At 30.8% G+C, this 23,460-nt stretch overlaps 1 protein-coding gene across 4 annotated transcripts; it reads left to right on the plus strand.

Moving 5' to 3' along the window:
- The first annotated feature begins 2,252 nt into the window (after window positions 1–2,252).
- Window positions 2,253–19,776, plus strand: LOC145326143 (vesicle-associated membrane protein 3-like). 4 transcript variants are annotated; one of them, XR_013881773.1, is made up of 8 exons: window positions 2,253–2,442; window positions 14,052–14,138; window positions 14,608–14,732; window positions 15,355–15,522; window positions 16,131–16,224; window positions 16,681–18,408; window positions 18,717–18,784; window positions 19,033–19,776. XR_013881773.1 is itself a non-coding variant. In XM_080169269.1 (8 exons), exons 2-7 carry the CDS (start codon window positions 14,120–14,122, stop codon window positions 18,728–18,730), a joined length of 519 nt encoding a protein of 172 aa, XP_080025395.1. In that variant the 5' UTR covers window positions 2,306–2,442; window positions 14,052–14,119; the 3' UTR covers window positions 18,731–18,777; window positions 19,031–19,167. The 4 variants fall into 4 exon arrangements, 2 of the variants coding, with proteins under 2 accessions (XP_080025396.1, XP_080025395.1); XR_013881772.1 differs by having other exon boundaries at window positions 2,306–2,442; window positions 18,310–18,408; XM_080169269.1 differs by having other exon boundaries at window positions 2,306–2,442; window positions 18,310–18,408; window positions 18,717–18,777; window positions 19,031–19,167.
- The last annotated feature ends 3,684 nt before the right edge of the window (window positions 19,777–23,460 follow it).

The raw sequence follows: 23,460 nt of genomic DNA on the forward strand, positions 1-23,460 counted from the left end.
CCTTTTTCGGTAAGAAAATTTTTGCATATCTTGACTTTCAGACTTTAAAGACCTTACTTAAAAAGCGTATTTTTACGATTCCTTTGAAATCTGATGTACATTGCAGGTATGATAATACTCATAGAATGATTAAAACTTGATTTGGGGGTTGTTAATTGAATCCCCTGGTTGCCCCTATGTGCAAGGTGTAATTTTAAATGGTGATTACGCCACAAATTTGTCGACGCCCCACCCCTAATATTGTTTAAATGTATTAGTTTTATCTCCACCCCCCCTCCCCTTATGCGCTTGGGTTTTAACAAATCAAGAGATTTTTTTTCTTCAAATTTTAGACCCAAAATGTGGGGTTTTACCTTCCCTAACCAAAATCAGTGGTTTTTATGAAGGTTAACTCTGAGGTAAATTTTTATGGGGGGGTTAAAAAATTTTCTTGTACGCGTTGCAAACATTTTGCCCCCTCTGAACCACATCTTTTTTTACTCATCGAATTTAGAGTTTCCTAGTCTTGCAATGTTTTGTATTATAGTAGCGGCTGTGCCATTAGCATCTACGGGCTCTGTATTAGAAGGGGTAAGCAAATTCTAGAAAAAAATAGCCTATACTTATCCTTGGACATTTATGGAGCTTCCCTGAAATCAAAAACTCATTCAATTTTAGCGATTTTAGAAATCTTAAGCTTAAGACAAAACAACTATGGAAAGCCTAATCTTAAGATTAACCAAGTAAATTTTATAGGATTTGGCCTTATACCTCTTTTTTAGGTGCTCAACTGATGAACACAACTATTAGGATATATAAGTTGGAAGGAATTTTGAAATCTGCATCAAATTTTAAGGAGTTTTTTTTATAAAATTCGTTTTTTGTATAATTCTAAAAGCGGAAATACAATTTAAGTTAATTAACTTTGATCGATGGGATAGGTGGATTAGAAACTACCTGCGCTCTAATTGGGTGATTGATGTACGACACTTAAACTTCTCCAATCAGAGCGCAGATGTTTTTAATCCACCCATCACAGATGTCAAAATTAATTAACTTAAATTGTATTTCCGCTTTTAAATAAAGAATTATACAAAAAACGAATTTTATAAAAAAAATCCTTAAAATTTGATGCAGTTTTCAAATCTCCCCCTAACTTTAAAATTCCTTCCAACTTATATATCCTAATAACTATCCCTGTTTTCCAAGTATATGTATGTGATATTTATAAAGAAGAATGCATTTCTATATACATACATATAGAGCAATATATACGTATAATGAATGAAATGCGAAATAAAAATTTATATTTGCAATTTTAAGAATTGTTTTATTAATTTTTTAAGTATCATTTACATGCAAAGGTGTTTAAAAATAGCTCTTTTTTGTTTATTTTTTAAAAAGAGTAACCTAATCTTATTGGGAGGTAGATAAAGAGATTTTATTTGTAAGAGAAAAAATTAAGCTTATAAATGGAGGCCTAGCTTTATATCATTGGAGCCCTATCCAAAAACCTTAAAATATTTCATAGTGTTTTTACCAATTTTACACTTAATTAATTTTTATATCTTTATTTTTATTAGTTGCTTTTATATATTAAGGTTCGCCCAATTACCCCACCCCCTCCTTAATTTTTCCTCTTTTAATAATAGTAAAGCACTGAAGACCAATACGAAGCTTTGTATGAAATTTAGGTGTTTTCTAATTAAATAGATTATTCATAATCTAAGATAATACATTAATATTACAAATTACATATAATCAAATATATGTTCTAGAATCTTTCTTGTAACTATATTGCTTATGATTTAACAATAAAATTACTGTAGGTATTATATTTACTTGTTCTTTTTATAAAATTTTTTTTTCTTTTTGTTGTTGCTATTCTAAAATAAACTCTTTTTTTTATAAATTTTTTTATATTTCTTATTAATATACTTTAACAAAATTAATAAACAAATACATTCTTAAAAATATTATATTATAATGACAAACGTCTGTTTCGCGGCTAGAAATTTGATAAAATTGTTGTGTATGTTATATTAGGCCTCCAGCTTCATGCAATCATCATTCAGAGGCCGTACGACCAGAAAAAGGGAGGTGGGGCAGAAGAAACCAAGAAAGAGAGAGAGAGGGGGGGGGAGGTTGTAACCAGAGACCTACAGAGGGGAGAGAGGGAATGAGGTTAAGTAAATGTATAAAGATAAGGGAAGTGGGAGAGAGTAATTTGTGGGTGTTGAGAGAGAGTAAGTAAGAGAGTGGGAGACAGTTACAGAGAGAGAGAGTGGGAGGGAGGGAGACAGTTGTTGAGAGAGAGAGGGAGGGAGAGAGTTGTTGAGAGGTAAAAGAAGAATCGATATTTGAGGCTGATGATCACGGGAACAGTTTGGTGGTAGCTGATACAGCCAGGCATACAGTTCCAATAACACAATTCACTAACACTTTACACTAATACTAAGTCAGGTTAGATTTTCATTTTTTTATATACAAAAACATAGTAATATTTATGAATTTATTTAAAGTGTTATTTATTAAGAGTGATTGTTACAAAATAAGGCTTCTATAACGATGTTTTAATGTAAAAAATATGTTTGATATCTTATCAAACATATGATTCATAGATATATACGAAATAACATGTTATTTTTACTAAAGGTCATATGACAATCTTTAACATTCCTTTTTTTACCTTTAAAAAGGTTGTTTTTATATAGTTTCTTTGGAGAAAATGTAAGTTTTTATCCTCATATATTATAATGAATTTTTTGTATGACGTCACATGATATATATATATTAAGGATGAATGTATATGATACATATGTATTCTATTACATAAAGTAGTAAGGGTTTTTTGTCTGTAGCAAAGGATCTCACTAACCGCTGAACCGATATGGTCCTTCTTTACAGTGAATAATCTTATTGATCCGATCCTGGTGTGATTTTAGGCTCTTTAATTTTTATTAAAAAAAAGACTGTTTTTCAGCCCCTCTATGTTGGGGCGCAGCCGCTAGTATATTATATTTTAACATGTAATAACTTTGTTTGAATCAAATATTTAAGTTTAATTCTTTACTTTCATAGTTTAAGTCAACAATACTTTTTAAATAAAAAATGTATATTTTCACAATTTAAATTATTTAATTAAAGAAATATTTTAATTATCAAAGGCTTTATTAAGTTCAAAGTAACATATAAGTATAAAGATCATATAAAACAATATAATTATTAATTTAACTCTATTTGTCTATATATTTATTAAGATCTCTAAAACATCATCATTTAGGATGTACAACAATTTATTGGCCATTGTCTTATCTCTTTAAATCGCCGATAAGATGAATAATTCTATTTTCATTTATATACTAACTAGCAGCTTCGCCCCTAGCCTCTAGGGGCTTTGCCCCAAGTGGTAATTTTATAAAATTAATTATTTCTGGTGCTGCCATTTATTTTAAAATAACTGCCTAAATGAAATAACTGCCAAAAAAAATGCTGAGGGGATTTTATGTTTTTGGAAAATTGAAAATAGCCTAAAACCACCACAGGTCCAATAGGTATATTCTCTGAAGAGTAGAATCCAATCAGTTCAGTGGTTACCGAGATCTTAAGGAACGGACGGACAGACGGACAGACATCGTTCTTCTTTGTATTACAGATTATTGTTCAGCCAAACTTATTTGTATTGCAGCTACTAATAAGTTATGTCCGTCTGTATGTCACAACGTAAAACTACTGTAGTCTATAAGGTTTCGAGTTTTTATTTAACAGTTTTAAAAAATTTACTATATTTTCTTAATTTTAAATCTTTTCAAATTGACAGTTTATCGTTTTATAATTATGATTATATTATTTGAAGTCTAGAGGGTTGTAAATTTTTATCCAAAGATTTTTTAAAGGGATGTTTGCATCCAGTGGCGTGCACAGCCATTCATCAGGGGGGGGGGGGTGAAACTATTAGCGATTGAGAAAAGGGGAAAATACACTTTCCCAAAATGATTTTAGGGGGGGGGGGGGTGTTAATCTGCCCAATAGTAAAACGAAATTTTGTAGTTTTGTAGTAAAAAAAATTAATTATTCTAATCAACTATGTTACTATGCTACTTATTAATAATCAAATCCTTGTTAGTTGCGGGACAATTCCATAACTAAGGTTTATACGTCCGTTTGTCCAGTTAATTGAATACTTCATGTTTATTAGGGGATTTTAAGAATTTTCATTAGCTTCAGATGTAATAAGCAAAACTCGGATCGAGGAAAGAAAACAAAATAGCGGGTTTTGTCGTATTTTCACAGCAGCTTTTCTCCTACTTCTTGCCCCTGCGGAGGGCTTTAACCCTGCGGGGCAGTCAATAACATTTACCTAACCTAAAGTAACCTAACAAAAACTTAATGTGAAAATACGACGAAACCCGCTACTTCGTTTTCTTTCCATGATCCCAAAATTCTTTTGCTTCACAATAAAAAGTTGATAGCTGTTTATTGCTGCGATACCTCTGACAATAATATTATCCTTGTTATTTATTTATATGTATGAAACTACACATATTATTTTCTAATGGACATTGCTCGGAAAATAACAGTAATGGTAATTAACCCAGAAAAAGATATCATTATCCTTTTTATTTCACATTCACTATTGGTAATTTTTATTGTTTTTTTTTTATCTACGCTAGTGGTTGCGCCCCTAAAGGTCTATAGGGGCACTTGCGGGAATTTTAGTTTTAAAATGAAAAAATATTTTGGAGATTTTTTTTACAGGGGCGATTTCTCTTGGGAGGTTGGTGGTACCCTCCCAAAAACTTTCTTTGACCCAATAAGATACTTTAACCATTAGGTCCAGCGGTTAGCAAGTTCTTTAGCTAAGACTTTCCAGGGAAGCATTAACAATGTCTTTGGATGATTTATTTTCTTGACCTCCCCCCTTCTCTCTAGGTGTAAAGCAACTAGTAAAAAATAGAGAGATGCTTAAATCTAAATTTACAGTACACCCAAAAAAAAACTTTTAAGTTGAATTAAATGGGAATAGTTAAATTTAAATTTTTGGTGGGAGGGGGGATGAGACATGTTAAAAATGAATTTATTCTATAACTCTTGCTCAAACAGACTACAATTTCTATTATAAAAAAGATAGAATGACTGATTCATTCAATTATCGGAAAATTAGATATTTTCATAAAAACAATATTATGTATGTATAAGGTATATTATAATAATATATCTTATATAACTTGCTCTTTAATAATGAGCTTATGGAATATGTAATAATAATAATTCAATGCTTATATTACATTATTATAAGTAACACAGTTTTAGAGACAAAACAAGGTGATTTTATTTCTTCTTCATCACTCGCGAAAATCCATTTTAAAAAGTAGGATAAAACCTGTATTGGAAAAAAGTAAGTTTGTTGCCATTGGGAGGGAGCTTCAGCCGCCTGGAAGCCTCAGGGAAACCACCTTTTACAATTCTAAAAAACAGATAAAAATCTAAACATGACCCACATAGAGCAATTTCTCTTTTTTAATTTTTAAAACATCCAACGGGTTTAAATTTGAGGTTTAAGTTGCGGCTGCCGAGCCCTTTTTAAAACATAAAACAAAGACGACTTAGTATGAATTCAGGGTTTTTCAATCTTTTCAAACAGTGGTACCAATAATATTTTAATAATATTTTTAAACAATAAACTATTGATAAAGATTTCCAAATGTTCAGTAATATTTTTTTTAAATTTCTACACATTTTTATTAAAAACCCTCTAAAGAAAAGAGGCTGGTTTGAAACAAACTGTAGATAATATAAATACAATATGATTTGGAGAATAATTTCTAATGATTATGACCATATTTATCTTTGCATGCCACCTGTTTGGTAGATTCAGTTTTTTAATTTCAAAACAAAACTTTCGAATATTTTATGACCTTAATTTTGAAAATATATTATTTCAACAATTTACCCCTTTATTTAGATACTTTTAAAATCACTTTTTCATTTAAATGAAAATACTTTTTTAAAGATCTTAACATAAACTTACGAGATACGTTCAATTAATTTAAAAGAAAAACACAAAATAATATAAAGATTATGATTTATTGGATTGTTCATTAAGTTTAGTGTCCAAACGTTTCAACCATCAATTGCAATCTACAGAAGGGCTAAATTGGTGTATCATCATTGGGGATGCACATCAATTGTCTTATCCCTTTTGATCCCTGGGGAAGAAGTCGTAAAAGATGAAAAGTTAGTAAGCAGGGGCTGTCATTCAGCAAATTAATTTCATTTGAAATTGGTGAAAATTTGTATATTTTGTGGTACGCCACTTGGCGTAAAAATTGTTTTGTGTTGTAACTAAAGAGAAATGGGTAAGCAGGTGGTAAAAGAAAGAAGTGCGTTGTGGGGAAATTTTTATTTAGAATCGTTTCATAGAAAACTGGGGAAAGTTTGGTTTAATAAATAAGAATATTGGTTAGAAAAGAATGCCACCAAAACCGATGACATTCTGCCTAAATACAATTTTATTGCTTAGGGTCGATCTTAAGGCTCACATTCTAGCAAAAAATAATTCAACAATAAAATAAAACAGCATTAAAATTTAAAAATCCGTATTCATATGTATCAAAACTCAAAAGTTTGCATTTTTTTGCATATAAATATATTTGCAAGCCAAAAAATGCACTTTAAACATAAAGTAATAAATAATACGACGCTGTCCTAAGCTTTAAAAATGCACAACAAGTGTTGAAAACCAAAGGCGTGTTATTAAACAAAAATGGTTTTAATTTATATTTAAATAAAAGTTCATTGCACACCTTTGGTTTACAAGAAAGCATAATAGTTTAAAGAGGTAAAAATCCTGGTTAAAAGAAAAATGGAATTAGTATCAAAAAAGATTTTAACATTTTCGATGATTTTGCCCTTTTCAACAAATTCTTTAGTATTTCTTAGGGATCATAATCTCATTTTTTATCTTATATTTTGAATCATACTTATTTTTTTATATTATTCTAATGGGATAAGGTTATAAGACCCTTTAATCCTAAATATACAGTTAACTTATACCAATTTTAATTATTTAAAAAATAAAATAAGACAAAACAACTATCATTTTTATTATGTTTGGTTTAAATTGTAAAGCACTCTAAAAACGCTTTTACAAGAATTTTAATATAATATTCCACATAAAGACATGGAATATTTTTAATTATGTGATTTTAAAAATTTTAATTTATAATGAATTTTTTTTTAAAGATATAAATTAGACTTTTTAGAATCACATTTAATGAATCATGTTATTGTTGATGAATGAATAACACGTATTTTAGGCAAAACCTTATCAAGACAATTGCCTAAAACATTAATTTATACTGGTAGATTTTCAAGCTGAGCATGTAAGAATTTATTTCTTTTTGCATAGTTATGTAGAGTTTTGCATTTAATTCAATTTAAATTTTTTCTCTCTTTCATCCATCAACGAAAATATGATTTTGACACATTTTTTAAAAACTCTGCATGACATTTGCTTTTCTTTATATTTAGGGCACTACAAGGAGAGCTACTTGTGACCTAGCCTATCCCACTCGTATATTATACCCAAAACAAGCCTCGCCACTCCACCCACCTCTCTTGTCCTTGTCTAAGAAAACCCGCGAAAACAAAAATTAAAAATGGCGGATGTTGAGAGAGGCGAGAATAAACCGTCCGTCGGGCCGGACGGCCGTCCCCTAGGACCGGACGGCAAGCCGTTGCCCGGGCCCGCTCAGATGCAACAGATTATGGCGCAGAAGCGCATGGCCCAACAGCAGGCCCAGGTCGACGAGGTGGTCGGCATCATGCGCAACAACGTGGAGAAGGTGCTGGAGCGCGACCAGAAGCTGAACGAGCTGGACGAAAAGGCGGACGCGTTGCAGGACGGGGCCAGCCAGTTTGAAAAGTCGGCCGGCAAGCTGAAAAACAAATTCTGGATGGAAAACATGAAGATGATTGTTATCGGCGCCATTGTTGGGCTACTGCTGCTTGGTCTAATCTACTGGAATTATTTTGCAACGCCGGAGCCCGCCTACCCGCCCCAGCACTACTACCCGCCACCGCCGCCAAACAGCCAGCCGGCACCAGTGGCGGCCTCCAGCGGTGAAGGCGAAAAATCAGGCGGAGAATAAAAAGTTTTTCATCAATTTTAAAAATATTTTATTTACGATTTTAAACACATAATTATAAATATTCACTTTCATTACCTACTTACGTTCTAAAATATTTTTAAAAAGAGCACTAGCTGTTTTTATGGTATTTATTTAAAGTTTTATCATAATGTTATTTGTTATACATAATTTTTTTATTACAAAAGAACTGTTCTAGCTGTATTAACGACTTTACAGTTACTAAAAAACTTTGTTAATGTAAATTTTTATCCCAACACCCTTTTTTTCTTGAATTATAACATTTAACATTATAAAAACTCTTAATTGATTAAAATTTCATATTTTACAGGTACAATATATTTTAATTCAGTTACTTAACGAATTTTATTTTATTTTAATTGAGGATTTATGAATTATTATACATGTTATAATGTTGTAAGTGTAAATTTTAATTAAATTGTTTGTTTTTTTTCATTTCAAAGTTTAAAGAGCATTAATCTTGTTTAGAAAAAAAAAAATTGGAAGGTTTTTGGAAAATATATTTCCTAAAATAACATTTAACCCGCTAAATCTTAAATAAATATAGCTTAGACATTTGGTTGTAAAAGTATCTTTGAAAGTTTTTATAATCAAAGAATCATTTTTTAGATTTTTATTTGAGCCCTAAATTTGAGATCTGCATTCTGACCTAGAAAATTTCTGAATATAAAATTTTTGATGAATCATAGCTAGCAGCATTAATATTCATTTAATTAATCAAACAAGACTTTTTAAATGGTTTAAAAGGAAAAATTTTTAGTGACATGAAAGGTTTTTGAACCATATTTTGAGAAATTGGTGGAACCATTTTATAAAGTCTTGGCTCATAAATTCTGAATATATTAGCAACTCTAACCACTACTTATTATTATCATAAATCTGTTGCTAATAAATATTATTATTATTATTGACTCCTCATTTGTATAATTAAATAATAAATTTATTGTATTAAACTGTCTTATTTTTACATTATTAAATTATAATTTGTTATATTTTAGGTGGGCTAACTAGAACCAACAAAAAAAAAACCTGTATGTTTTATAATTACACTTTTTTCCTCTCAAAAATGAAAAAAATCAATGCAATGTAAAGAATATAAAAACTGCACATGATATGGCTTCATTGCACTGCAGCATTAAATATCTAATAAGCTTACATAAAGATTTTAAAAGTTATTTATTGCATCATATTATAGACAATTTTATGATTTTAATACCCATGGAAAATTGTCTTTAATACGATGATATATATGATTTTATACTGTGGCTGAGAACCGGTTCTAATCCAGTGGATATTGATCGGAATCCATACTGGAAAAAGATTACAAGTCATTAGGTTTGATTATTTTTTTAAAATAAGGATTTTGCAAAGATTTAGGTATTGAAAAACGAGCGAGAAAGGAAGAAATATACTCAGGTAACTCATAATAACTAATAAACCTTTCCATCATATAATTTAACTGCTCAAAATCAAGGGACATTTTTGAGCAAATTTTTATTTCTTCTGCATCTTTCTATCACTAAGAAATATCTCTGTCAAAAAAAACAGAATTGTGTTTTCTGCAACTTTGAAAATAAAACTGTTTGGAAGATATATGATTGCACTGTTTTATTGAGAAGCCAGTAATATGACTCTGGTTTTCATTTATATTTTTAGGATCAACTGCAGCTCACGGTAGAATGTTCCTGGTAACGATGATCTCCAAAAATCTATGAACTTTAAAGGCTGTCAGCTGCCAAACGGCTGAACGTACATGACATGTCCGCACACCGTATTAAAAATCAGAGAGCTTATAAATAATCTGGAATAGCCGAGATCTAATGATGCACAGGGAAAGCTTCACTTAAGAACAACGCGTAAAATAAGTCTTTTTCGCGCATTTACGTGCACTGCGACATAACTGCATGTTTGACTTATGAGTATTCCAGAAAAATTGTAGGCCTTCTTTTGTTGATGAAAAGTTTGTGCGAGCATAATCTATACGTTTTTACTATTTGTCCATTATCAGACATTAAAGTTAATAGATTTTTGGAGATAATCGTTACCAGGAACATTTTACCGTGAACTGCACTAGATCCTGTTTTTCTAGGCTTTGTTTGCACATGTATATTTGAATTCACCGCGCTCCCAATGATGCTTTGTTTTGTACCGAACATTTGGAATTTTATTGATTAAGATCGATATAAGATTAGTTACTTTGATATATGTGATTATGATAACTTAAAGAAGCCTAAGGAACATTACTTATGCTAAGAGCTGGATTTATTCTTTAAGTTCATCAATCGGTCTATGATATTAATTCGCAAAAGTTAAAGGCGTGTTAATAAGCAGTTCTAACCCCACCCCAATTATCCTTAAAACAAATTAGAAATATAGGGAGAAGATGGGGAGGGGGGGTTTATTGTGTTATTTCTAATCCTTGCGGGGACTTAACCTGCGTTACCCCGTCCCTGTGGTGCTACCCAATATAGCCTAACTTGAGTCAGAGTAACAAAAGATTACTTCCCCCTCCCCCTTAATTTCAATTTTTTTTCAAAATTAGCGTGGTGAGGTTATCGGCCCTCTAGAAGGTTCTTTGTGTGATTGCGTCGGCAGGTTCAACCCTGCAAGATACAGTTACAAGAAAAAATCCCCAACCCCATAAAAATCCCCAAATTTGATCTTAAATTGTGGTTGAGGGAGGGTAATAAAACATTAAGAAAATAATAATAAAAAAGAGGTTAACAAGTCGTCTATTTAAAGACTTTTTCGTCTGCTGAACCCTTGTCAAAATTTAGTGTATGTCATGTGCAATGATTAATGCAATAGAAAGTTACACTCATCGTTTAAAAATTATGATTGCCCGTATTCTTCCAGTTTTATGAGGGAGGGGACAATAAATGTATAAGTATAGATTTACTATCCAGACAACTACCTGCCCCAAGTGGTAAAGGCCCTTTTCGTCTGCTAACAAATTGCTTTCTGTGACCCCTCTATTCTTTTACTTTGACGAGGGGATAATAGACTTTAAAGTTTTCTAATCAGAGCTTCTTATTTTTTCTCGTGAAGACTTTGGGTACTTTACTATATCTTAATTGGGTTTATTTGATATTGATTTATATCTATGTATATAAAGGGTAATTTTGTTTATCATTAAATCAACTAAATTAAATAGGAAAGAGCGTCTTATTTGACCTAATATGTTAAATACATGGTGAAAGAAAGAACAATCTTTGTTATAAATGCTAAATAAACTTTAACAAGGATGACAACATCCAAAAAAGCATAAAAGTACATTTGTTAAAAATTTCTTGATGCAGATATTCAAGGACATACTTACATTTCTAGGATTTGATGATAGAGTTGCTTCGCTTATAATATTGTACTTTGTTGTCCCAGGAATCAGTATATCAAAAATCATATAAAAATTTGTTGTTAATAAAGTGAAAAAATCAACATGTTGACGTACGAACATTCTCGTAATGATTATAAAGTCGCTACGCTTTCTAAATTGTACTTAACTACTACAGGGATCACCATGCAAAATTTGAAATCTATAGGACAATTCTAACGTTCCTAAATTAACAAAAAATATCCGTTACGGACGGACCCTAATTATAGAAAAGCTTCGCTTCGCTTTTAAAAAGTATGGAAAATAAACATTAGTGAAAGATTGCATATTTTTCCAACATTAATAATGCTAATGATTAAGAAAGCGTTTAAATTGATCTACACTCCTTTATTCCCTGCAATATTTTTAAACTACTAAATACAGAAATCTTAACAGGGGGGAGGGGGGGTGAATGATTTACCATCAAATGTCATATCCCTTTAACTCTGCTGAACATGATATATTTTTACAAAAATAAGCAGTTTGACTGTAACAACATGTTTGTCTAAAAATTGTCAACATTGTATATTTCATATGTAATGTGATAAGATAATAAAAAACTAAAACTAGCGGCTACGCAACTAGAGGCCTCCATGGGCACCTGGGTAGGGGGGAGTTGAATCCCAAAACCCATAATTTTTGGGGGTGGGGTTGATTTATCTTGGTAGGGTGGTGGTACCATCCCCAAAAAAAGTATTAACCTTCACGGGATCTACGAGAAGCTACCATGTTAAGGAGAACCCGATCGGTTCAGCGGTTAACGTAATCCTTCGGTACAGAGAGACAAACAAACAAACAAACATCTTTTTACTTCATTATAAAGACTAGCGGCCATGCCCCCTAAATGCCTCTAGGGGCACTTAAGGATTGGGGAGTTGAATCCCAAAACCCATTTTTTAAATTTAGATTTTTTTTGGAGGGGGTGGAGGAGAGGGGTCGCCCCTTCCCTTTGACCCCATTTTTATTTTATTGTTTGGCGGGGATATTTTTTCCTAGAGGCGATTTCTCTTGAGAAGTTGGTGATACCCTTCCCCAAAATAGTTAAAAACCTTCCCGAGACCTATGAGAAGCTACCCTGTTAAGGAAAACCCGATCGGTTCAGCGAGATCCCTCGGTACAGATAAACAAACATTCAGTTTAAAAATTAAACTTTATTTTGCCTAATATTACCTTCTTTATTACAAACGGCGTCAGTTTAGTATTTCCACTTATGGACAAAATCATCCTTGTTATTATACATATTCTCTGGGCAATAAATGTAAAAGCAATGATGTATAACCCAGACATCTAATAGCCCAAGTTGTGGGGACCTTTTTTTAGAACATTGTCTTTTGTTCTTTTGTAGCGTCTTATCTGTGTTAATAATTCCGACGCTATTGACTGATATTCAAAGACCCCTTACCCTCTGCTTATTACTTTAATCTCTGGGCTATATTTCCTTGTCGACCAAATTCACTTACAAAAGATCTGTTCAATACAACCAATGATCTAATAACAACTATATAGAAAGTTAATTAGTAGTGTAAAAAATTGTATAGAACAAAAAAATGTCTTTGTCTGACTTTGTTTTATACAATGTCAATTATACCAATTAATTATATTAGTGCCAGGCCTCACCTATCTGAGTCAAACCAAATGTATTTACATAAGTTTTGTCTTAATATGTTCTAAATGCTTTTTAAAGCGAAGCTTTTCTTTAATTAGGGTCGGTCTGTCTGTCCGTAACGGTTAGCTTTTTTCGTTTATTTAGACATGTTAAAATTGTTCTATCGATTTCAAACTTTGCATGCTAATTACTATAACATTTATGTTCGATTTATTAAGCGTAGCAACTCTATAATCGTTCCCAGAAAGTCCATTTAGGACATGCTGATTTTCAACTTTTTTTGGAATAATGATGCCTAGGACAAGAAGGCACATTACTAGGATGTCTATAATCAGATCTAAATTATAAAAGTATATTCTTTTACTATATTCTGTATTTAGGCAGTTTTGCAACAAATTTATGCAAAGTTTTGTTTAGACTTACAAATTAATGTTCTGCTTATCAATTTCTGACACTCTGCGGTTCGTTTGTTCTGTCTCCTGATATAAGAGCTTCGCTTTTATGGATATTGTCATAATTGTTATGTTATTCTTTATGGTTGGTCGTTTATGTTTATTTTTAGCATTATTAGAGCAAAGAGACATAAAAAATCAGTTGTAAACAATGAATAATGTGTCCAAAATAGGCAAAAACAACGTACAAACTGTCATCAAAAAAAGTATCAATATACATAATAGTTAGTATAGATATATTCTAAGTAGAGTGATATTTTTGTTATAGCAGAAGAAAAATATTGAAGTTAATATTGCCAGCATGGTAATTCAGTTAATATTAAAATTTTCTCGAAAAATCGATAAATATGGAGGTCATTTTCAGTTTCTTTAGTTACTTTTGAGAGTTATGATATACAGAACATATTTATAGAGTATCTGCACTTTTATGGATGGATGTAATTATTCTTGTAAGAAATTTTGAATATTTTCAGCGGAGCCAGTTTGGAAGAGGTGTCCAACTGCCCAATATTTCTCTCTGTGGAATAACAAGTAATTGAAGATGTCGGCACCAGCAGCAGGTAGTTTTTAAGAGGACGACATTTTATTTTTCAAAAATCAATATGATGGCGTCTTTTAGCATAATTTTTGCAACCGAACAGTGTTAAACTCTGATTGAAATCTAGTTTATTATTGTCACATATATCAAGTTATGTTTTTTTTTCTTCAAATTAACATACATTTATAATTTCTTATATCAAATTAAGCAGAGAGAGAGAGAGGAAAATGGACTGTTTATTACACTAGTCTCCAAAGTTTTTTTATTTGTTGGCTTAACAACTTTGGGAACTTTGATGAATTTTAATTGGTTTGTTTATTAAGTGGAGTGTTCAATCATTTCAACCACTAATCTTACGCTACAGAATGGGTAGTTTTGTGTATCATCATTAAAGTTGTAAATAAATTTAGCGGGCATTGTCTTTTCCCTGAAATGTAGGCACTTTTTAATTATGAGTTTTTAATGGTTGAGTACTAAAATAATGATTTTAGGAGGAGGAGGCAAGGGTGGAGATGGGCCAGCCCGTCCCTTGGGTCCTGATGGAAAGCCAATTCCAGGACCAGCAGAGGTCAGGCAGATCCAGGCTGCCAGGAAGATGGCCCAGCAACAGGCTCAGGTAGGATAATAGATTTTCGTCAGACCCAACTAGCCCTCATGAAATAATGCATACTCTAAAATGTTCATCTTTTTCACTATTTATCCCCTTAATTATATTTTTTAAGCAGTCAAACTACAGTAAATAGGCGGCTGCCAAGAACTTTACCAATAATTTGATTCTTTAATTATCGATAATAATTCACTGTTAGATAAAATTAAATCTATATCAGAATAAGACGACTTTTAAATTCATTGGCTTTTATAATGTAAATAATATATGATGCATACAGAAAGAAATATATACATAATTAATATTAGGACAGCTACACATTTTTAGTATTTAATACTCTCTATTATTTTCCAAATTTTCAGATCTTTTTAATAAACAATATGAATACAATATCTGATAAAGCCTAAAGTGTCATATGTGACGTCATAAAAATCCATCTCTTTTTGGGGGGTTTCCTTTCCCACTGTTCCTCTTATCCTCTATCTTTTTACGTCACACATGACACTTTAGGCTTTCTCATATCTTATCTTGGTTGCGATTTTAATGTATTTCTCTGTGAAAATCATATTCAAGTACATAAGTTTATCAAAAATTTCACTTCTCTAACATTCATCAATATTCTGCTATAAAGGTAGAGGAGGTCATCGGTATTATGCACACGAACGTGGAGAACGTGTTGGAGCGTGACCGTAAGCTTGGAGACCTGGAGGAGAGGGCTGATGCGCTGCAGGACGGCTGTGCTCAGTTTGAGAAGCAAGCCGCGGCCATGAAAAACAAGTTCTGGCTAGAAAATCTTAAGGTAAAACACTCAGATTGTTTTATGCTTTTTCAATTGCGGTGTTCAAAAAGGAGGTTGAAAAAATAAAATTATTTAAAAATGAGAATTGAGGCAAAATTTTAACATTTACTTACCCATAACATCATCAGTAAGCAAAAGTCACTCATTCCCAGACAGGGAGCGAAAATTAGACTCTAAATTATGCTGGTCCCCAATGATTAAGAAACACGTTCTCTCATTTGTTGGATTAAGAACTTTTGAGAACTTTATAAATTTTTGATTATGTTTTACAAACTTTTCAAAAACCAATTTATTAAATCTAGCTACATAGGGTGTGAAATGGTGCATTTTGTCATCCATTGTCTTATCCATTAAGATCACTGCTAATCCTTAAATAAAAACATTTTCAGTATGGTTTCGAAACCGATTAATATCCGCTGGATTTGAACCGGTTCTCAACCATAATAAATTAAAAGTTATGTTTAACAACGTATTACAGACAATTTTCCACAGATATTAAAACAAAAATCACAAAACCGGTTTTAGTCTAATAATTTTTCATTTAATTTCCGTGGAAAGCTGTCTATAATACAATGTGATAAAGAACTATAGTAGCAAATAATATTCAGGCAATTATTGGTGGTGCTGTAGTTGGTCTGATTGTACTGGGCCTCCTGTACTGGAAGTTCTTCATGGATACTGGACCACAATACCCACCACCAGGTAAAATAATTGCGCGGCATCTGTACTTAGGGCGGTATAATGTAGCTTATGACTAAATGAATGGCTAAATACCAATCTAAAAATGATATTTTTATGAAAAATCAAAAGGAAAGTGTGTAACTTAAAAAAAGAAGGGGTATTTAAAAGTAGAAAATAAAGTTGAATTTTTATGCTGGAAATTGCATTGATTTATAATTCCTTTAATAAATCATAATTGTTATAAAATCTGTTTCTTTTATTAGGCAATAAAGCTATATGATGAAATGTCCCAAATTAAAAATCAAAATTAAAATTTTAAAATACTATTATCTCTCCATCTCATATCTTTAGCAATCTTGATAATATTATAACAAAATAGATTTTTAAACATTAAACTATGAATTTTATTGTACATTAAATAATCCAAAAAAAACATTTAATTGACCCAGTTCTTGTTTTCTTACATGCTTTTTACAGGTTATGGTAAGTCAACAGGACAAGTTTTAATATTTTGGGTAATAATTTCAGTGTCTTATAGAATTTGAAATAATTTCAGCACAATAACTTTGAATTTGAAACATTTGAAAGCAGTTTTAAAGCAAAGAAAATCTTAAATAAAAATGAATAACTTGTGTTTTTACAGGTTATGGTAAGTCCTGAGGACAATTGATTGCAAAATACAATGTGAAGTGTCTTTTACTATCTTTCTTAACTTTAAAATATTTTAAAAATTAAAAAAAACCTTCAAAACAATGATTAAGAGATTTAAATGATTTTCACCCTTTGTAATATTTAACTTTATTTTTTATTCTGATTTCAGTAAATAAGTTGTTTGTTTTTGTTAGTTTGAAATGTATTCTTAATAGTTTTGAAGGCCTAAACTATCTTAAAGCAATACCTTTATAACTGACAATTCTAAACAAATTAACTGTTGAATTTATCCATTTAATTTTCAGATATTTCTTCTTAAAAAGCTTTTGACAATTTGGTATCTTAATGCACTGAAAAACAACAAAATTTACAATAATTTTTTCTGTTGTGAAAATAAAAAAATATTCTTAATGATATACAAAAGTTTGAAAATTTAGATATCAAATTGTCAATGGTAGATTTAATAATAATTTTACAAAGAATCAAGCTGTATAATAAGAAGTTTGGGGTTTAAAAGCTGTCACTAATGAACTCTTAAATATTAATGATTAAGGATTGGCTTATTTTCTTCAAAAACAGCTTTAACACCTTTCTACAAAACCTCAAACCAAATATCAAATAAACTTATGCTTCATGCACCAATTTGCCCAATAATTGTGGGTTGTATGTATAGTTTAAGCACCATAGTTTTAAACAAGCACCAATCTCATTTGTTGCTATTTATTAGCACTGCACAAATTTGTCATTTTATCAATGTTTTTTTGTTGTTGCCAAGTGTATAGAAATCTATGCAAATAATTTATAGGCTTTATCCATGTATTATTGTAGCAAAAGATAAAGTTCAACATTTTAATATATTAGTTTTGGTTTTAACATATTTTTTAAAATATAAATCTTTTGTTACTTAAATGCAATATTTTATTTAGATTTTTAAGTACATCAAAGTGTAAGAAATGCCATAACACAAAAATATAACTTTCTTTATTTTAAGTTTAAGTTAATAAAAAAATTCCACTTTTCTTAGCCTTTAATGCAAAAAAGACCAGGTAACAGGTAGTAAATTTGTTTCACTTTTAATAGGTGAACTGACATGGATGGAAGAAGTAATCATATCTTATTTTTCAGGATAATAATTAATATAAGGAGATGAGCTGAAATAATTGATGATCTATTATTATCTTTTTATCTAGGATGACTGATGAAGGAAATAATTTTTTTCATCTCGATTTTGGGAGAAAACTTTATAGTTTATTTTATTACAGTTGTAGTATATCTCAGCTTTTTTCTCATATTTTGAGTATTTGTCAATTATTAATTATTTAGCTTAGAATTTTCTAAAAAATTGAAAAAAGGAAAGAATAAAGTTTCTTAAAATCTTAAATGAAAATAGTTGAGATATACTTTACATCATAATGATCTCACATTGACCCACTAAGCATAATATTTATTATTTAGGTTATTATCCACCACCTCCCCCACCACCCGCACCTGCCGCACCCGCGGCGGATGCGGGAGCTGGCGGTGGCGATGCTGGTGCAGATGCTGGCAGCGGAGGTAACTTCATTTTCATCCCTTTTAAGAAGTAACAGAATGTTTGTATGTCTGTTGCTATAGATCTTGGTAACCACGAGACCGACATGGTTCTCCTTTCAATGAATCATATAATAGGTCCAGGGAAGGTCTATATTTGAACACTTTTCAGAAAATGGAGAGTGGGAGGTTTGACCCACCACTCATACTTACCTTGTACATTTTGAAACTTAAAAAAATAACAAAAATCGATTATTAATTTAATATTGGGGGTTGACAATGAAAATTATGAGAGATATATTTATATTAACTATATCATATTTTAATTTTAGGTGGAGAAGAATAATCACACTAATCTTAAATTCCATCTTATTTAACAAACATCCATCAACAAGGAAAGGTTCAAATTAATCAAAAGAAAATCTAATATTTTATTAGATTTAGATTTATTAAAAATATTTTAGTTTTGTTTTATTAAATACACAAAAAATTAGAATAAGCTTTAGTATAATTTATTATTAAGTTTATGTACTGAAACCAAGCTTAAAAATATTTGTTTTGCTTTTATTGAGTGACATCAAATGCTATTTTAAAGTCAAAGTAACAAAATCCCAATTCTTAAAGATATTTAATTTGAATTTTTAATAGACAAACCAGAGATGAAACGAGTTTTCCTAGTATAAAACATCAAATAGATTTGTTCAAAAATTAAGAATTTCATTAAAAATAATAAAAGGTGGAAAATACATGAAAAAAACTTTCAAGGCTCAACCACGTTTTTTTTTAAAATAAAAGTTAGAGCCAAATTCATTTGTTCACTTTCATCTGAATGTTTAGAGAAAATGATATTGATTATTGAGAAAAAACATTTTCTGCCATTTTTCATCTTAAACATTTAAAAGCAGAATAGAATTATTTATAGAAAAGAATTTTGATGGTAATCAAGATATTCTTGAACCTGACATATTATAAAGTTTATTACTTAGCTCTACAGTAAAACTAAAGGTTGATTTTTTTAGAAATAGATCTAATGCTACTTTATTTTATAATGTAATGTGATAAGTATAATATTTTCCCCAAGACTAACATTATAAAAACAAAATTTCTGAAAATTCAAGTTATAATTTTTAAAAGAATAATATAACTTATCCAAATTTTGTTTTCATTTTTTTTTTCTGTTAAAAATATAATGAGTAAAGATTTAAAAAAAACATCAAAAATTTTAATTAAATTTTGCTCAAACAAAAAATATAAATTATCTTAATCTAATAATCCCTATTAATTTTATTTAATAAAATAAATAAATTTTATTATCTACTGTTACTTATTGTATGATTGTGTATTTAAATATAATTACTATTTGACCAACATAATAAACCTATGTTAGCATTTTATACGTGTTCTTGTCAGTAGCAAAACTACTCTATAATTGTATATCAGAAAGGTTTTGGAGGATTTTCTTGGCTGCTGATTTTTTAGCATTATTTCCAGAACGATGACCCATTTAGCATGTAAATTTTTTGTTAGTCGGTAATGCTCTGAGAGACAGAATAAATCTGGAAATTGGAAAGTAATTTACATGTCTGTTATTAGTAATAATGAGCAGAATTTTTGTGAAAATTTATTCACTTACTCCTGATGAATATTGACCATTATCCCTAATTATGTTCCTTAACTGACTAGTGGTCTAGCGGCAACGCCCCTAGAGACCTGTAACGTAAAGTAAAATGAATTTTTTTTAAATCTATGTTAAGATAAGCTGTTTATTTCCAAAATATGTCAATAAGGCCGCTATGCGGCGCTAATTATAATTTTTTTGACGATTTCTCTTGGGAGGGAGGTGCTACCCTTCCCAAAATAGTTATGAAACTGCCCAGGACCTATGAGAAGCTAACCTGTAAAGGAGAACCATATTGGTTCATCATTTTTCGAAATCCTTGGTACAGACACACAGACATAGATGCTTATACTTTATCGTAAAGATTAATATTAACTTTTTCCAACAGATATAGTTCAAGACATCATAAAAAAACTTATTTACCGTATTTTTTCATAATGTAATTGATTACTCAATTAATTAACAATCCAGATAAACTTTAAAAGTTCTTGGATATATTAAGTTTAGTCAGCTAAAACATTTGCTTGGAGAAATACTTTATTTACAAAGATGATAACATCCATAATTAGTGAAGCACAAAAAAGTTATGGATAGAAAAAAACTATAGTTATTTGCAGAGCAGATTGTTTAGGTGCCATAAATACAACTTTCTCAGTCGATTTTACTCTTGCATTAAAAGCGAATATCTAAAATCAGAAGGAAGGACAAACGAACTTAATAAGTATAAAAAATGTACATAAATTTGTTGCAAAATTACGTAAATACAGGATACTGTAAATAGGACATTCTTTTATTTTAGGATTTATTTAGGAATTATATCAAAATTTAGTTTTCATAAAGTTAAAAATCAGCATGTTTTAAATGGTCGTACAGACTTTCTGGTAAAGATCAAAGAGTTGCTATGCTTATTAAATTGTACTTAATTGTTATAGGAACCATTATGCAGAGTTTAAAATCGATAGGACAATCATAACATGCATAAATTAACGAAATGAGCAAACCGTTGCGGACGGGTCGACCCTAATTATAGAAAAGCTTCGCCATAAAAAAAGTATTTTTATCATTTACATCATTTGTCGTCTTTTTTGTGGTAATTTTCTAAAAGTTTTATTTTAAAAATATAAACAAACACTTTTTAGAAAGAAGATAAAACCCCGAATGCCTTTATTTAACCTAATATGTAAAACACAGAGGCATTAAACCATGGCTTTAAACCTTTGACATCCGGTCAATAGATATTTGTAATTATTGAGAATCTTTCCTATTGAGAAAATCTTTGTTTACTATAAATCATCAGGGAGGAGGGGGACATTGGGTTATTTATTACACTATTTATAATCACGTTTTCTTATTTGTTTGCTCAACTACGTTGGTTCAATAAGTTGAGTGTCAACCACTAATTGTAATCTACAGTAGGGTTAACTTGTGTTTACTCTAAGGGATGTACATCAATTTATCGGCTATTGTCTTATCCCTTTGTATCCCTGATTAATCATGGATAAAAAGAAATGTCAATGGTAAAGTGTTAAACCCTCTACCCATGCTGGAGGAGGATAGTTACACCCTTCATTTGCAATTTTCATACTTGGTTTACGGAGAATAATAAAAAAAAATTTGGGGGGGAGGAAGGTTAATTTATTGATGTATGAGTTTGCAGCTAAAATAATTGATGATTTATAATAATCTTTTCATCTAGGATGTCTGTTGAAGAACACAAATAATTTTGTTTATTTATTGTTTGATCCCTGTATCCCTGTTCTACTGGACATTGTTAAGTTGACAATGTTTAAGTTATTATTGTAAATAACCAATAAAAACCATTAAGGGCCCTTTCATTAATTTACTCCAGCCCACATAAGGTTTGTAGCCATCCTGTTGTCCTCCCCCCCCCCCCCCAATTCTGTTACCCTTCACCTCTTCCCCACCAATTTCCGTTCCCATCTTTCCAAGCCACGTGCCAAATTGACACCCCCTATAGGGAAAAGCTATTTAACAATTCCCTCTTTTCTTTTCACGCACCTACTCTTTAACTTGAAACCGTTCGTACAATATGCATTGTAATTTTTGTTCTTTGATTATCCTAATAAAAAACTCCATAAAAAAACTCACAAAAAGCTCATATGAAAGCTAGTAGTAAACTAAATATAATAAAAAGAATATCTCAGAATATAAAGTAGACTGCATAGATACTAGAATGCGTAGATACTGTAGTGACTAGATTGTGTAAAGACAAAAAGATTCTAGAATGCGTAAATACTGTAGCTACTAAAATGCGTAGATACTGTAGCTACTAAAATGCGTAGATACTGTAGCGACTAGAATGCGTAGATACTGTAGAAACCGGATTACGTAGATACAGAAGAGTCTAGAATGCGAGGATACTGGATGTTCTAGCATGCGTAGAGACTGTAGTGACTAGATTGCGAAGTTCTAGAATGTGTAGTCTAGTCTTCTAAGATTTGTATTTTTGGGAGTATAAATACAGATACACTGTATATAGGTGCTTAGATACTGTAGAGTAATAGAATTATAAGACCTTGCTACCTTTATTTGTAGAGCCTTGAGCACAATATGATCTAGATATGAAATTTTCCTCAGATTACATAGAGACACTTTATTCTTTAATATCATTGATTGGTCGTCAGACGGACGGATGTATGTATGACATAAGTAATAACTATGAGTTGGCTGCGCTACTAAAAAATTATATCTACATATAATTATTATATTTATGTCTATACTAACAATAGACAATTCAAACAAACATGTCTATCAAATTGTTTGTTGTCTTTCTATTGTACAATAAAAGTATAGCAAGATTAACATACGACAGAAATGTAACCCAATCGTATTTAAAGCTAACCCCCAAAAATGGTGTAAATAATAAGTTGCTGGTAATTTTATTATTTTTGGAAGGATCTAGGCTATTCTGAGAGAACGGGGGAAAGATAGTGTTCCAATACAATAGTTATATTTTGTCAGTTGAAGAATCAAAGGAAAACCACACTCCCTCCCCCTCAATAAAATATTTTAAGCTAGCAAGTCTGTCTGTCTTTCTGTTTGCAGGGTGGAAGTGGACATTAGGCTGTTTATTACACAAGTCCCCAAAGTTTTATAATAACGTTTTCCTATTCGTTGGCTTAATAACTTTTGGGGTTTATTGATTCCAAACCGTAAGAGTCCAATCTTTTCTTCAAATAAATTTTTATATAGAAGGGGCTATAATCATTGGGGATGTACATCAATTCATCGGCTTTTGTCTTATCCCTTTAGATCCCTGATATAACCATTATGATCTGATTTAATTGTTTTATGAGCATGTGGATTTTAACCAGATTTTCAATAACAACGTCATAAATATATTGGTCAGATTTATATCTACCAGCGGCTGTGGCTAATCTCTAAAAACGCTCATATGCAAATCTATATTAGGAGGGGAGTGGGAGTGGATGGGGGAT

Source organism: Acartia tonsa, chromosome 8, assembly GCF_053477335.1.
Source record: "Acartia tonsa isolate MP-2025a chromosome 8, ASM5347733v1, whole genome shotgun sequence".
NCBI lineage: Eukaryota > Metazoa > Arthropoda > Copepoda > Calanoida > Acartiidae > Acartia > Acartia tonsa.

Excerpts from the sequence above, each read along its gene's own strand:
- LOC145326143 (XM_080169269.1), top strand. Across the intron at positions 14,733-15,354 it reads TGGCCCAGCAACAGGCTCAG|GTAGAGGAGGTCATCGGTAT; the intron begins GTAGGATAATAG and ends TCTGCTATAAAG. Across the intron at positions 16,225-18,309 it reads ACCACAATACCCACCACCAG|GTTATTATCCACCACCTCCC; the intron begins GTAAAATAATTG and ends TTTATTATTTAG.